The sequence below is a fragment of the Nomascus leucogenys genome, chromosome 13, assembly GCF_006542625.1.
Source record: "Nomascus leucogenys isolate Asia chromosome 13, Asia_NLE_v1, whole genome shotgun sequence".
In the NCBI taxonomy this organism is placed as follows: domain Eukaryota; kingdom Metazoa; phylum Chordata; class Mammalia; order Primates; family Hylobatidae; genus Nomascus; species Nomascus leucogenys.
In genome coordinates, this window is record NC_044393.1 from 12,382,254 (window position 1) to 12,399,032 (window position 16,779).

At 46.2% G+C, this 16,779-nt stretch overlaps 1 protein-coding gene across 1 annotated transcript in view; it reads left to right on the forward strand.

Moving 5' to 3' along the window:
- ATP9A (ATPase phospholipid transporting 9A (putative)) overlaps positions 1-16,779 on the forward strand; it is a 173,414-nt gene that overhangs the window by 36,228 nt on the left and 120,407 nt on the right. Inside the window, exons 2-3 of the mRNA XM_030826735.1 lie at positions 5,161-5,305; positions 9,166-9,279. Of these exons, the coding sequence (XP_030682595.1) occupies positions 5,161-5,305; positions 9,166-9,279 (259 nt within the window). The remainder of the gene's footprint in view (positions 1-5,160; positions 5,306-9,165; positions 9,280-16,779) is intronic.

A 16,779-nucleotide genomic window follows, 5' to 3' on the forward strand; every position in this document is an offset into this window, starting at 1 on the left:
AGACGGCAGCCCAGAGGTCATACCAATCCTTCTGTCCTCATGTTTGCAGACGGAGATCTCTACTCTGAAGCCTTTTAGGGGCCTGGGCACTTTTGAGAGCCTGAGCTGGAACTGAAGCTGGAGCTGCAATCTGGGCCTTGGTTTGATCCTTGGCCTTTGGCCAGCACAGCCTAAGACCCTTAGCAGTGCGGGCATGAGCATGCGGCCCAAGTTTGGAGTGGGCAGTGTAGGCAAGTCGATGAATTTTGCTGCCAATACCCTTTGAGATCTTGGGCTCAACCTCACTGGACTTTACAAGGGTCTTGATAGCCTCAGCGTGTGCACTCATGGCCTTGATGGTGTTGGCCTGCATCTTCTTCATGCACTTCTTGTTCCTCAGGAACTTGGGGTTCACCCACTTAAGAAAGTCGTATCTTTGTGACTGGGATTTCTTTTTCTTTCTTTTTTTTTTTTTAAATTTCTTCTAAAAAAAAACCAAAATGGGATACACGTGGACTGGGATTTCTTGATGCCATTTCTGTTCCATTTTCGGGACTGGTTGTGTGTGGTTGTATGTGAACTTGGACATGCCTGCACCGGAACCCGCAGCTCCCGAAGTGGCTGGAACCGGAAGAGGACCTTATGCTTTAGAGGGGGTTAGGAATTTCATTGATGGCTTATCCCTGTTTATTTAACCAGTCTTCCTTTGATGAATAGTGTTATGGTCTGAATGTATCCCTTCCCCCTAAGTGTGATAGTTGTATAAAGTGGGGCATTTAGGAGGTGATTGGGTCATGAAGGCAGAATCCTCATGAATTCCTTATAAAAGAGGCAGGAGGGGCTGAGTACAGTGGCTCACACCTGTAATCCCAACACTTTGGAAGATGAGGTGGGCAGATCACTTGAGCCCAGGAATTTGAGACCAGCCTGGGCTACATGGTGAAACCCCGTCTCTGCAAAAAAAAAACAAAAAACAAAAATTAGCCAGGTGTGATTGTGCATGCCTATAGTCCCAGCTACTTGGGAGGCTGAGAGGTGGGAGGATTGGTTGAGCTTGGAAGGTTGAGGCTGCAACAAGCTGAGATCATGCCACTACACTCCATCCTGGGCAACAGAGTGAAACCCCATCTCAAGAAAAAAAATGACATGAGGGGCCAGGCATGGTGGCACAACTTGTAACCCCAGCACTTTGGGAGGCAAAGGTGGGAGGACGGCTTGAGGCCAGGTGTTTGAGACCACCCTGGACACCATAGCGAGACCCTGACTCTAAACAAAATATTAAAAAATTAGCCAGGCATGGTGGCACATGCCTTTAGTCCCATATACTTGGGAGGCTAAGGTAAGAGGATGGCTTCAGCCCAGGAGTTTGAGGCTGCAGTGAGCTGTGATTGTACCACTGTACTCCTGCCTGGGTAATAGAGTGATTTTTTAATTAAAAACAAAATTTAAAAAAAAATTAAAAAAAAAAAAGGCCAGGTGCGGTGGCTCACGCCTGTAATCTCAGCACTTTGGGAGGCCAAGGCAGGCGGATCACGAGGTCAGGAGTTCAAGACCAGTCTGACCAACATGGTGAAACCCCATCTCTACTTAAAAATACAAAAATTAGCCGGGCGTGGTGGCGCATGCCTGTAATCCCAGCTATTCAGGAGGCTAAGGCAGGAGAATGGCTTGAACCCAGTAGGCGGAGGTTGCAGTGAGCGGAGATCGCGCCACTGCTCTCTAGCCTGGGCGACAGAATCAGACTCTGTCTGAAAAAAAAAAAAAAAAAAAAAAAAAAAAAAAAAGGCATGAGGAATGGGCCTCACCAGATACTGAATCTACTGGTGTCTCCACCTTGGACTTTGCAGCCTCCAGAACTATGAGCAATACATTTCCTTGTTTGTAAATCACATAGTCTAAGGTATTTTGTTATAGTAGCAGGAAGGGACTGAAACAAATGGTTAGATTTGTTTTCAATCTCTTGCTCCCATAGTGCAGTGAGTGACCTGTACTTTGTGCATATGCACAAAGGTGATAGGCTAAGTAATTAATAAATAGCATAACTGTAACTGGATGCTTGATGTGTGGAAACTTCTGCTAAAACAAAACAGAGCAAAAATTTTGTGTAAACAGTCAACCTGACAGTTTGTGATTCTCTTAAATTCATTTTTCATCTTTCATTAGAACTGTACAACTATGAAAACAGTCATTACTAGATTATTATAGGATAAGGAGAGAATTACTGGCTCATAGAGGAGTCAGTCTTCACCATCCAGTAAGGTTTCTGCAAATACAGCGATGTGCTTTCTGTCAAATGAATCTTCCTTCCCTCCACTCCTCCTCCCCCTTTTTCTCCCATCCCTTTCTCTCCCCCTCCCTCTTTGCTTCCTCTATTCATTCAAAATGTATTCAGTGAGTGTCCACTGATGGCCAGCATGGGCAATTTGCGCTTGGGAACAGGAGTGGGGAGAGTGGTTGGACTCCTTGAGGCTTCTGTGTGTGTCCCTGGCTTTTGGACAACTTAGAAAGGGGCCAAAAAGCATGAGTTACTAGAAGTGAAACCTTAGCAGAGCCACACTCCACCATGAATGCTGGCTTGCTGGAATGAGGATGCTATTTTTAAGAAAGGGCATTATGTTTCATCATGGAAATTTTGAGCATCTGAGCAGGCAGCCTGCTGGCTCGCTCATCTTTAAGGTCCTGATGGACAGAGGCTGTGTTTTCTTAGCTCTGTACCCCAGCACCCACCAGGACCTGCTCTGTGGGAAGAAGGAAGGTCTGTGGTGGATGAATAATATGTGAGTTGTTGGTTTCATCTCAGCTGGTGACATCCCAGGGGGCTGGCAGGGCTGGGACCTTGCCTCAGCCTTTGAGTGCTGGGGCAGTGAGGTGAGCGGTCCAGCGAGGGATGTTTTTGTTGCAGTTTTTTGGGATCTTGTACTTCTCAGAATGCCTTATTTAATAAAGCTCTCCTGAAGGACAAGCTGCCCTTTTTGGGGTCCTCAGAGCACCTCGTTTTGCCAGAGCAGCCCAGATTCCTTGGTGTTCCTTTGCCTCGTGGGAGGGTGACCTGGGAGTGGGGTGCTGATGTTGGCACCAATGAGCTGCCCTGTTGGGAAAACCATGTTGGGGGCGCCCTTGGGGTCGTTCTGCCGATAGCTGGTGTGCTGGCTTCTCTCCAGGTTATATCGAGCTCTGAGACATCATCTTTGTGGCTTGCTCCTCTAATGTGTTGCTGAAAAGGAAAGCTGGGGGTGGAGAGGAGATTCCCCTGCTCCCCCTTTTCCTTTATATAGCAATCTTGGTGGAACCAGCAGCTGTGACAGCATGGGGTGGGGGAAAAGATACTAGGCTTTGGAATAAGGCTGACACAGTTCAAGGCCAGACCCAGCTGTTTCTTACATCTCTGCAAACTTGGGTGCTTTAGCTGTTCCAAGCTTCTCTCTTTTTTTTTTTTTTTTTGGAGATGGAGTCTCCCTCTGTCACCCAGGCTGGAGTGCAGTGGCATGATCTTGGCTCACTGCAACCTCTGCCTCCCGGGTTCAAGCTGTTCTCCTGCCTCAGCCTCCCAGGTAGCTGGGATTATAGGCGTCTGCCACCACACCCGGCTAATTTTTGTAATTGTAGTAGAGACGGGGTTTCACCATGTTGGCCAGGCTGGTCTTGAACTCCTGGCCTCAGGTACTCTGCCTGCCTCGGCCTCCCAAAGTGCTGGGATCACAGGCGTGAGCCACCTCGCCTGGCCCAAGCTTCTCTCTTATCTATGACGCATAGATGTAATAATAGTACTTATCGTGATATATTTATTTTCTTAAATCCTTTTATTCTAAAATAAAGCCTATCTTTAAAAAATTATTATTATCTTTATTTATTTATTTATTTGAGACAGAGTCTCGCTCTGTCGTCCAGGCTGGAGTGCAGTGGCAATAGCTCACTGCAACCTCCGCCTACTGGGTTCAAGCGATTCTCCTGCCTCAGCCTCCTGAGTAGCTGGGATTATAGGCACCTGCCACCATGCCCGGCTAATTTTTGTATTTTCAGCAGAGACGGGATTTCACCATCGAGATGAGGCTGATCTCGAACTCCTGACCTCATGATCCACCTGCCTCGGCCTCCCAAAGTGCTGGGATTACAGGCATGAGCCACCGTGCCTGGCTAAAAAAATTAATTTTTATCAGAGATGAGAGTCTCACTTTGTTGCCCAGGCTGGTGTCAAACTCCTGGCCCCAAATGATCCTCCCGCCTTGGCCTCCGAAAGTGTTGGGATTACAGGCATAAACCATCATGGCTGGCCAAATCCTAGTTTTTGGAACACAGTCTGTGCCACATAATGACATATCAACCAACCACAGACCACATATATAACAGTGGCCCCATTAGATTAGAATACTGTATTTTTACTGTATTTTTTCTATATGTAGATATGTTTAGAGACACAAGTACTTACTGTCGTGCTACCACTGCCTGTCTTATTCAGTACAGTCTCATGCTGTGCAGGTTTGTAGCTGAGGAGTAATAGGCTATACCATCCAGACTAGTGCATAGCAGGTGATAGCATCCAGGTTGTGTAAGTCACTCTAGAATGTTCCCACAGTGCTGAAACGGCCTAATGCATTTCTTAGAGCGTATTCCTGTCGCTTAACAATGCATGACTATAAATAATTTGGGATTGGGGACAAAGCATCTTTTTATTTACTTATTTATTTATTTTTTGAGACGAAGTCTCACTCTTTTGCCAGGCTGGAGTGCAGTGGTGCGATCTTGGCTCACTGCAACCTCCGCCTCTCAGTCTCAAGCAATTCTTCTCCCTCAGCCTCCTGAGTAGCTGGGATTACAGGCGCGTGCCACCATGCCCGGCTAATTTTTGTGTTTTTAGTACAGACGGGATTTCACCATGCCAGCCAGGATGGTCTCGATCTCTTGACCTTGTGATCCGCCCACCTCGGCCTCCCAAAGTGCTGGGATTACAGGCGTGAGCCACTGCGCCTGGCTGGGACGAAGCATCTTTTATTTGGACCACAGCTTCATGGGAGCTTCTGCTCTGTTTTCTTGTTTCACTGAAAGATGAAGCCTCAAATATGGCTGTGGTCCTGAGCCAGAGAAGATGCTGTAGAGAAAAGCATTCTGTGAAGAGTGGGCAGACATGAGCACAGCCTCGATGCGTGGGCATGGCCTTGATGCGTGGGTCTTTCTTTCCCACAGGTGCTGCGAGTGGCTGAGATGCTGCGGTGGAGGGGAGGCCAGGCCCCGCACTGTCTGGCTGGGGCACCCCGAGAAGAGAGACCAGAGGTATCCTCGAAATGTCATCAACAATCAGAAGTACAATTTCTTCACCTTTCTTCCTGGGGTACGTGCAGGCAGGGACCGTGTTCTTTTCTTTTTTGCATCACAAATACATGTGTTGGTATAGATGTTATGTCATGTTGTGTCATGTCATGTTATTTTTTAGACAGGGTCTCACTCTGTTGCCCAGGCTGGAGTGCAGTGGCGCAATCTTGGCTCACTGCAACCTCCGCCTCCTGAGTTCAAGCGATTCTCCTTCCTCAGCCTCCCGAGTAGCTGGGATTATAGGCATGTGCCACCACGCCTGGCTAATTTTTGTATTTTTAGTAGAGATGGGGTTTCACCATGTTGGCCAGGCTGGTCTTGAACTCCTGATATCAGGTGATCCACCCACTTCAGCCTCCCAAAGTGCTGGGATTACAGATGTGAGCCACCTTGCCTGCCGGTACAGTCTTAAAAGACTGAGTTCCCTGTGGCAGATGTCGGTGACTTTTCTGTGCCACCTTAGTCCCTGGTTGTTCATCTTCCCTGGGTTCAGCACTGGGTAGTGGTGGGGTTGGAGGTGGGGTGGGGTGGAGGGGGCACCTGCCTTCTGTCTGCAAGGCTATGTGACCCTACCTGCTCAGTTAGAGTAACTTCACGTGTATTTGGTGTGCTAAGCCTAAGAATGAAAAAGACATTCTGGGGACCTAGCATTATGACCAAAACAGCAGAAAAGAATGTCAGCAGTGCTTAAATTTCCCCCCATCATGACACATGTAGTCAATATTGGCAAGTTGGGAGATAATAGCTTAGAGGAGAAAAAATAAAGATGCATTTTAATCTTACCATCTATAGAGAGAATTTTCATTAATATTTTTGCTAATAATAAATGTTTCTGGTGGCATAACACTTCCACATTAACTTACACAAATCTGTGGACATGTACTCAGCAAACCTTTCCCCCAATATGCACATAAATTAAATATCTATTTTTATCCAGCACAGCCTCCAAACACACACCAGTTGACTTTGAGAAGCAGCAGTAGCAATCAGCTCCAATGCAGAAAGGAACATAATGGCAGTGTTAGATATTGAGTGATAGTACAGAGGCACAAATCTATTATATGGTCGAGTTCAAGGTCAATTGGAATTTTTTTTTTAGAGACCAGATCTCACTCTCTTGCCTGGGCTGGAGTGCAGTGGCATGATCAGAGCTTATTGCAGCCTCAGACTCCTGGGCTCAAGCCATGCTCCTCTCTCAGCCTCCCAAACAGCAATTTGAATTTTTTTTTTTTTTTTGAGATGGAGTCTCGCTCTGTCGCCCAGGCTGGAGCACGTGAGCCATCTTGGCTCACTGCAACCTCTGCCTCCCGGGTTCAAGCAATTCTCCTGCCTCAGCCTCCCAAGTAGCTGGGATCACAGGCACCCACCACCAAGCCCGGCTAATTTTTTGTATTTTTAGTAGAGATGGGGTTTCACCATGTTGGCCAGGCTGGTCTCGAACTCCTGACCTCAGGTGATCCACCCACCTTGGCCTCCCAAAGTGCTGGGATTATAGGCATGAGCCAACGCCCTCAGCCATGAATGTTTTTAAGAGTGATTTTGACTATATTCATTGCCAGTTTCCTCAACTCCCCCCAACTCTCAGTACCTTAAGTGAAGAATAGGTTTATTCTCATTCATGGAAAGTCTGATGCAGACTGGGCCACGCTCCTCCATTTCCTGGCTATGCCACCTGGAATATGTGGTCACCAAAGTCACCAGGGTGGTGCAAGAGGCACCAATGGCTCTTAGCTGCCTTAGCTTCAAGGAGACACAGTACTTCCATTCATTACCTATTGGCCCAAACTAGTCATGTGGTCTCAGTCTGACTCTCGGGTGCATGCCAGTGGTCAGAACCACACTAGCACCCAGCTGCTCCCCAGGGGAGGATTTGACTGTGTTATTTTATGGAGTTGAGGTCATATTGTGGATATAACATTTATTTTTTTGAGACAGAGTCTCCCTCAGTTGCCCAGGCTGCTGCACAATGGCGTGATCTCGGCTCACTGCAACCTCCACCTCCCAGGTTTAAGCGATTCTCCTGCCTCAGCCTCCTGAGTAGCTGAGATTACAGGCGCGTGCCACCACATCTGGCTACGTTTTTTATTTTTTAGTAGAGACGGGGTTTCACCATGTTGGTCAGGCTGGTCTCGAACTCCTGACCTTGTGATCCATCCGCCTTGGCTTCCCAAAGTGCTGGGATTACAGGCGTGAGCCACTGCACGCGGCCATGTAACTTTTTAAAAATTATTTTTTATTTTATTTTATTTTTTGAGATGGGGGACTCACTGTCACCCAGGTGGGAGTGCAGTGACGTGATCTCGGCTCACTACTATCTCCGCCTCCTGGGCTCAATTGATCCTCCTACTTCAGCCTGCTGAGTAGCTGGGACTACAGATGCATGCCACCACCCTTGGCTAATATTTGTATTTTTTGTAGCGATGGGGTTTTACCATGTTGCCATGGCTGGTCTCGAACTCCTGAGCTCAAGCAATCTGCCCACCTCGGCCTCCCAAAGTGTTGGGATTACAGGCATGTAACACCGCGTCTGGACATGTTGTGGACATAACTTTTTTTCGAGATGGAGTTTTGCTATGTCACCCAGGCTGGAGTGTAGTGGCGTGATGTCAGCTCACTGCAATGTCTGCCTCTTGTGTTCAAGCGATTCTCTTGCTTCAGCCTCCTGAGTAGCCTACAGGCGCCTGGCTAATTTTTTGTATTTTTGTAGAGATGGGGTTTCACCTTGTTGGGCAGGGTGGTCTTGATCTCCTGACCTCGTGATCCGCCTGCCTCGGCCTCCCAAAGTGCTGGGATTACAGGTGTGAGCCTCTGCGCCTGGCTGGACATAACTTTTTATCTTTCTTTTTGCACTCAACCTTACAGCATAAGCATTTTCCACAAAAACCTCCTCCTAAACAACAGAGCAAGACTCTGTCTCAAAAAAAAAAAAAAATAATAACACAGTCTGGACACAGTGGCTCAGGTCTGTAATCCCAACACTTTGGGAGGCTAAAGTGGGAGGATCGCTTGAGCCCAGGAGTTCAAGACCAGCCTGGGCAACATAGGGAGACCCTGTCTCTACAAATAGCAGAAAATTTAGCTGGGCATGGTGGTGCATGCTTGTGGTTTCAGCTGCTTGGGAGGCTGTGACAGGAGGATTGCCTGAGCCCAGGAGTTCGAGGCTGCAGTGAGCTACGATCACGCCACTGGACTCCAGCCTGGGTGACAGAGCGAGACCTGGTCTCAAAAAACAAAACCAAACCCCGAAACACACGTAACATAGTTGATGCCCCTGTGTGCCCCTCCATGTTAGATTTTACCCCTTCCCCAGGAAGTAACTACTCTTCTTAATTTGGTGTTTACAATTTCCATGTATATCATTATATACTCTTTCTTTTACAAATGATACTTTTATTACCCATGTATGTTTTTCTAAACAACATATGGAAGTGTTTAAACTGTGTGAAAGGTATCGTGTAAATTGTATTCTAAAGCAGGAATTTTTTTTTTTTTTTTTTGAGACAGAGTTTCGCTCTTGTTGCTCAGGCTGGAGTGCAATGGTGCGATCTTGGCTCACTGCAACTTCCTCCTCCTGGGTTCAAGCAATTCTCCTGCCTCAGCCTCCTAAGTAGCTGGGATTATAGGTGCCTGCCACCACGCCTGGCTAATTTTTGTATTTTTAGTAGTGACAGGGTTTCGCCATGTTGGTCAGGCTGGTCTCGAACTCCTGACCTCAGGTGATCTGCCCGCCTCGGCCTCCCAAAGTTCTGGGATTATAGGCATGAACCACCACGCCTGGCTGCAGGAATGTTTTTAAATGTTATTCATTTCCTACCAAATGTTCCAGATCTCATCAGACAAGCCCTGAGTGTCTTTCTCTGTTGTCTCCCTCCACTCCAGGTGCTGTTCAACCAGTTCAAATACTTTTTCAACCTCTATTTCTTACTTCTTGCCTGCTCTCAGTTTGTTCCCGAAATGAGACTTGGTGCACTCTATACCTACTGGGTTCCCCTGGTAAGTTAATCGGCATTGTTTGTTCAGTAACCTTAGAGGTTTGGAAACAGAAAGTTCTTTGTTTCTCTCACTCAGGCATCTGGAATGGGATGGTGGCCTTGTAAGGGAAAGGATGCCTTTAGGCCAACAAATTGGGAGTCTCTGAGATTTTAACGTTGAAGGTCCATTTCATATACCACCTGGATCAAACTATAGCAAAGCCTGCGCCATTCATTTATTCATTTAGCTGTTGGGTCTTGCATTATCTCAACAAGGATTTATTGTATGTTTATTGTATATGGCACAAGTCTAGACTCTGGGAACACAGTGGCAAATGAGAAAAGACAAATTCCCCGTCCTCATGGATTATATTACAGGTTGAGCATCCCAAATCCAAAATCTCAAATGCTTTAAAATCTGGCCAGGCACGGTGGCTTATGCCTGTAGTTCTAGCACTTTGGGAGGACGAGGTGGGAGGATTGCCTGAGGCCAGGAGTTTGAGACCAGCCTGGGCAACATGGTGAAAACCATCTCTACTAAAAATATAAAAGTTAGCGGGGTGTGGCCGGGCACGGTGGCTCACGCTTGTAATCCCAGCACTTTGGGAGGCTGAGGTGGGCGGATCACGAGGTCAGGAGATCAAGACCACAGTGAAACACCGTCTCTACTAAACATACAAAAAATTAGCCGGGCGTGGTGGTGGACGCCTGTAGTCCCAGCTACTAGGAGAGGCTGAGGCAGGAGAATGGCATGAACCCGGGAGGCGGAGCTTGCAGTGAGCCGAGATTGCGCCACTGCACTCCAGCCTGGGCGACAGAGCGAGACTCCATCTCAAAAAAAAAAAAAAAAATTAGCGGGGTGTGGTGGCACACGCCTGTAGTCCCAACTACTTGGGAGGCTGAGGCAGGAGAATTGCTTGAACCTGAGAGGCAGAGGTTGCAGTAAGTTGACATCTACACTCCAGCCTGGGTGACGGAGAGACCTGTCTCAAAACAAAAACAAAAACAAACAAAAAATTCCAAATAAATAAATCTGAAATCCAAAACTTGTTGAGCACTAACATGGGACTCAAAGGAAATGCTCACTGGAGCATTTTGGATTTCAGATTTTCGGATTTGAGATGCTCAACTGGTAAGGATGTCGCAGATGTCCCCCAATCCGAAAACATCTGCAATCTCAAACACTTCGGCTCCCAAGCATTCTGCATCAGGGATGCTCACCTTGTATTTGAATTGTTTTGTGAGATCACATTTTCCTTTTATCCAATGTAGAGTATTTGAGTGTGAGGGGTTGGAAAAGTAGCAGAATCTGTGCTTTTGTGCATGTGATGTGTAGCAGAACTGAGTAGCCTCTCTATTCCTTCCCTCGCCTCTTTTTCTTTCTCCGTTGATTTGGCAGATGGTGGTTGAGCACCTGCTGTGTGCCAGGCCATGTGCTGGGTTCTGGGGGTGCAGCAATGAACAGAGTAGACAAATATTTCTGCCCTGCGGGGCTGACATTCAGAGGGAATAGACAATAAACCAATAAACAAAATTGTTACAAATTGTGAAAAGTGCTCTGAAGGTAACAGAATAAGGTCGTAGGACAGATGGGGTATCCCAGATACATTTAGTTTTTTTTTTTTTTTTTTTTTTTTTGAGACGGAGTCTCGCTCTGTCACCCAGGCTGGAGTGCAGTGGCGCTATCTCGGCTCACTGCAAGCTCCGCCTCCTGGGTTCACGCCATTCTCCTGCCTCAGCCTCTCCGAGTAGCTGGGACTACAGGCGCCCGCCACCACACCTGGCTAATTTTTTGTATTTTTAGTAGAGACGGTGTTTCACTGTGGTCTCGATCTCCTGACCTCGTGATCCACCCGTCTCGGCCTCCCAAAGTGCTGGGATTATAGGCGTGAGACACCACACCTGGCTCTATTTTTATTTTTAATTAAAGAATTTGCTTTTAGGCCGGGTGCGGTGGCTCACACCTGTAATTCCAGCACTTTGAGAGGTTGAGATGGGTGGATCAAGAGGTCAAGAGATCAAGAGCATCCTGGCCAACATGTTGAAACCCCATCTCTATTAAAAATACAAAAATTAGCTGGGCGTGGTGGCATGCACCGGTAGTCCCAGCTACTCAGGAGGCTGAGGCAGAAGAATCGCTTGAATCCGGGAGGCGGAGGTGGCAGTGAGCGCCACTGTGTCCCAGCCTGGTCAACAGAACGAGACTCCGTCTCAAAAAAAAAAAAAGAATTTGCTTTTGCCCAGGCTGTAGTGCAGTGTGCAGTCATAGTTCACTGCAGCCTTGAATTCCTGTGCTAAAGGAATCCTCCTGCCTCAGCCCCCTGTGTGGCTGGAACTACAGGCGCATGCCACCATGCCTGGATAATTTTTTTTTTTAATTCATTTTTTTTCCTATAGGTTATTGGGGTACAGGTGGTATGTTTTTTTTTTTTTTTTTTACATGCTGCATGATTCCATTTTATTTTTTTTTTTTTCAGCTTTTTTTTTTTTTTATTAATTTTTGCACACAAAAACAATAAACATTTTCTAAAAATACGGTATGTTGTTACATGAGTAAGTTCCTTGGTGATTTGTGAGATTTTGGCGCACTCATCACCCGAGGAGTATATACTGCACCCTATTTGTTGTGTTTTATCCCTTGCCCCCATGTCCCCAAAATCCATTGCATCATTCTTATGCCTTTGTGTCCTCATAGCTTAGCTCCCACATATTAGTGAAAACATATAATGTTTGGTTTTCCATTCCTGAGTTACTTCACTTCGAATAATCGTCTCCAGTCTCATCCAGGCCACTGCAAATGCTGTTAATTCATTCCTTTTTATGGGTGAGGAGTAGTCCATTGAATATGTATACCACAGTTTATCCACTCGTCGATTGATGGGCATCAATCTCTACTAAAAATACAAAAAATTAGCTGGGCATGGTGGCGGACGCCTGTAATCCCAGCTACTTGGGTTGGTTCCACGATTTTGCAGTTGTGAATTGTGCCACTATAAACCTGTGTGTGCAAGTATCCTTTTTGTGTAATGACTTCTTTTCCTCTGGTTAGAACCCAGTAGTGGGATTGCTGGATCAATGGTACTTCTACTTTTAGTTCTTTAAGGAATCTCCACACTGTTTTCCATAGTGGTTGTATTTACATTCCCACCAGCAGTGTAGAAGTGTTCCCTGTTTGCCGCATCCATGCCAACATCTACTGTTTTTTGATTTTTAGATTATGGCCATTCTTGCAGGAGTAAGGTGGTATCGCGTTGTGGTTTTGATTTGCATTTCCCTGATCATTAGTGATGTTGAGCATTTTTTCATATGTTTGTTGGCCATTTGTATATCTTCTTTTGAGAATTGTCTATTCATGTCCTTAGTCCACTTTTTGATGGGATTGTTTTTTTCTTACTGATTTGTTTGAGTTCTTTGTAGATTGTGGGTGTTAGTCCTTTGTCAGATGTATAGATTGTGAAGATTTTCTCCCACTCTGTGGGTTGTCTGTTTACTCTGCTGACTGTTCCTCTTGCTGTGTAAAAGCTCTTTAGTTTAGTTAAGTCTCAACTATTTATCTTTGTTTTTATTGCATTTGCTTTTGGGTTCTTGGTTATGAAATCCTTGCCTAAGCCAATGTCTAGGAGGGTTTTTCCAATGTTATCTTCTAGGATTTTTATAGTTTCAGGACTTAGATTTAAGTCCTTAATCCATCTTGAGTTGATTTTTTGTATAAGATGAGAGATGAGGATCCAGTTTCATTCTCCTACATGTAGCTAGCCAGTTATCCCAGCACCATTTGTAGAAAAGGGGGTCTTTCCCCCACTTTATGTTTTTGTTTGTTTTGTTGAAGAGCAGTCGGCTGTAAGTATTTGGGTTTATTTCTGGGTTCTCTATTCTGTTCCATTGGTCTATGTGCCTGTTTTTATGCCAGTACCATGCTGTTTTGATGCCAGTACCATGCTGTTTTGATGCCAGTACCATGCTGTTTTGGTGACTATGGCCTTATAGTATAGTTTGAAATCAGGTAATGTGATACCTCCAGATTTGTTCTTTTTGCTTAGTCTTGCTTTCACTATGCAGGCTCTTTTTTGGTTCCATGGTTCCATATGAATTTTAGAATTGTTTTTTCTTTTTTTTCGTTTTTTTGAGACGGAGTCTCGCTCTGTCACCCAGGCTGGAGTGCAGTGGCGCAATCTCGGCTCACTGCAAGCTCCGCCTCCCAGGTTCACGCCATTCTCCTGCCTCAGCCTCTCCGAATAGCTGGGACTACAGGTGCCCGCCACTACGCCCGGCTAATTTTTTGTATTTTTAGTAGAGATGGGGTTTCACCGTGGTCTCGATCTCCTGACCTCGTGATCCGCCCGCCTCGGCCTCCCAAAGTGCTGGGATTACAAGTGTGAGCCACTGCGCCCGGCCGTCTTTTTTTTCTTTTCTTTTTTTTTTTTTTTGAGATGGAGTCTCGCTCTGTCACCCAGGCTGGAGTGCAGTGATGTGATCTTGGCTCACTGTAAGCTCCGCCTCCCAGGTTCGTGCCATTCTCCTGCCTCAGCCTCCCGAGTAGCTGGGACTACAGGTGCCTGCCACCATGCCTGGCTAATTTTTTTCATTTTTAGTAGAGATGGGGTTTCACCTGTGTTAGCCAGGATGCTCTCGATCTCCTGACCTTGTGATCCACCCACCTTGGCCTCCCAAAGTGCTGGGATTACAGGCATGAGCCACCGCACCTGGCCCAAGAATTGTTTTTTCTAATTCTGTGAAGAATGATGCTCTTGGTTAATTTTAAAGTTTTATGTAGAGACGGGATCTCATTATGTGGCACAGACTCATCTCCAACTCCTGAGCTCAGGAATCCACCTACCTTGGCCTTCCAAGGTGCTACGATTACAGATGTGAGCCGACACGCCCAACTTATAAAATTTTTTTGACTAAGAGAAAGTTGTAAACATGAAAAAGATTTAGGCTGTCCTTAAAGAAACAAAAACAATAAACCTTTTTGCTGTTGGCAGCAGGTGAGGGATGATAAGGATTTGGTGTAGAGGTGCTTGTGGAGCGGAGGAAGCCAGATGCTCAGGGACCAGGGAGTGGGTGTGCATATGCCGTACGTGCCATGTCATCAGACAAGTGACGCCAACAGCTCTTGCCCTGAGAAGAGGAAGGGAGGTCATTTCTTCCACACAAGCAATGCAGGTGCTTCTGGAATGACGAGAATAGTTCTTTTCTGCTCTGAGTCATTTTGGGGTGAAGTAGCATCCTGAGAGCTAGAGAGGCCCTTCATCCAAGCATCCCTCCCCCTCTGATAACAGACATTCCTGCCTGTGTCAGGTGGCATGCTTAACCAAGTGCCAGGTGGTGCCTGCGCCTTTAAGCACTGATATTGTGATAATCAGGAAACGGTTTTTGTTTTTGTTTTTCGTGAGACAGAGTCTCGCTCTGTCGCCTAGATTGGAGTGCAGTGGCGCGATATCGGCTCACTGTAGCTGTCACCTCCTGGGTTCAAGCGATTCTCATGCCTCAGCCCCCTGAGTAACTGGGATTACAGGCACCCACTACCACGCCCGGCTAATTTTTGTATTTTTAGTAGAGATGAGGTTTCACCATGGTGGCCACGCTGCTCTCGAACTCCTGACCTCAAGTGATCTGCCCACCTTGACCTCCCAAAGTGCTGGGATGACAGGTGTGAGCCACTGCGCTAGGCCTAGGAAACTGTTGGATTTACCTTATAGACTGAGATGCCCTAGAACTGGGCTGATGCAATAAAGCCCTGAGAGAATGAGAAGCTCCTGTCGGCTACTCTGCCCAGTCAGGTACAAACAGGGAGCAGGAGTTGCCAGACCCAAGAGTTACAAACTCTTGTCGTTTTATGTGAAATACTCTAACTTCATTTTAGTTTTTTAGTTTCATAACTGTTTACTATATACTTATATAAAAATCAAACCATAAGTTACTTTAACAAAGTTAGTCTACAATGTATATAAAATATCATTTATCATATTGCCTTTTATTATCTTTTTAAAGTGTGGTTATTTGAAAGGTAGTACATTCACATGACTCAAGAAATATACAAATGTCCCTTTTGAAGAATCTACTTCCATCTAGTTTTGCCTCCCAAATACTTTCATTTCTTGTCCTTCCCTCCAGAGTTGCTTTATGAACAAACAAGTACAATGAATAAAAATTCTTACAACTTTCTTTTTATTGATTGATTCATTGAGAGTCTCACTCACTGTCACTCAGGCTGGAGTGCAGTGGCATGATCTGGGCTCACCACAACCTCTGCCTCTTGGGTTCAAGTGATTCTCCTACCTCAGTCTCCTGAGTAGCTGGGATTACAGACGTGTGCCATCACTCCCAGTTAATTTTTGTATTTTTAGTAGAGATGGGGGTTTCACTATTTTTGGCCAGGCTGGTCTCAAACTCCTGACCTTAAGTGATCCTCTCGCCTTGGCCTTCCAAAGTATTGGGATTATAGGTGTGAGCCACTATGCCCAGCCTGTTTCTTCTTCTTCTTTTTTTTTTTTTTTTGAGATAGAGTCTTGATCTGTTGCCAGGCTGGAGTGCAGTGGTGCGATCTTGGCTCACTGCAACCTCTGCCTCCCAGGTTCGAGTGATTCTCCTGCCTCAGCCTCCCAAGTAGCTGGGACTACAGGTGTGTGCCACCACGCCCAGCTAATTTTTATATTTTTAGTAGAGACGGGGTTTCACCATGTTGGCCAGGATGGTCTCGATCTCTTGACCTCTTGATCCGCCCACCTCGGCCTCCCAAAGTGCTGGGATTACAGGCGTGAGCCACTGCGCCTGGCCCATGTTTCTTCTTTTTAGGAAAAAAACAAGATACACATAGTTTTGAATCATTTTTTAAAATTTTTAGCATATTTTTCTCTTGATTTTTAAATATCAGCAATTCATTAAAAACAATTTAAAGCAGTATGTGAATTGGACCCATCCCTTTTCCTCATGGTCTGTATGTTCAGGCTGTCCCTTGTCCTCTCTGCTCTTGTTGAAGGTGAGGGACTTTCATATTACCTCATCCCTGTGCTTCTGGGCTCAGGAGGCCCCTCCCTGGCCCCCAGCAAGGAATGCTCCAGACCCCATCTCTCAAGCCACATCTCTCTCTCTCTCTCTCTTTTTTTTTTTTTTTTTTTTTTTTGAGACAGAGTCTCACTCTGTCGCCCAGACTGGAGTGCAGTGGTGCAATCTCAGCTCACTGCAACCTCTGACTCCCGGGTTCAGGTGATTATCCTGCCTCAGCCTCCTGAGTAGCTGGAATTACAGGTGTGCGCCACTAAGCCCAGCTAATTTTTGTATTTTTTGTAGAGATGGGGTTTCACCATGTTGGTCAGGCTGGTCTCGAACTCCTGACCTCGTGATCCACCTGCCTCGGCCTCCTAAAGTGCTGGGATTACAGGCATGAGCTACTGCACCTGGCCTCTTTTTTTTTTTTTTTTTTTGAGATGGTGTCTTGCTCTGTTGCCCAGGCTGGAGTGCAGTGGCGCAATCTCGGCTCACTGCAACCTCTGCTTCCCAGGCTCAAGTGATTCTCCTG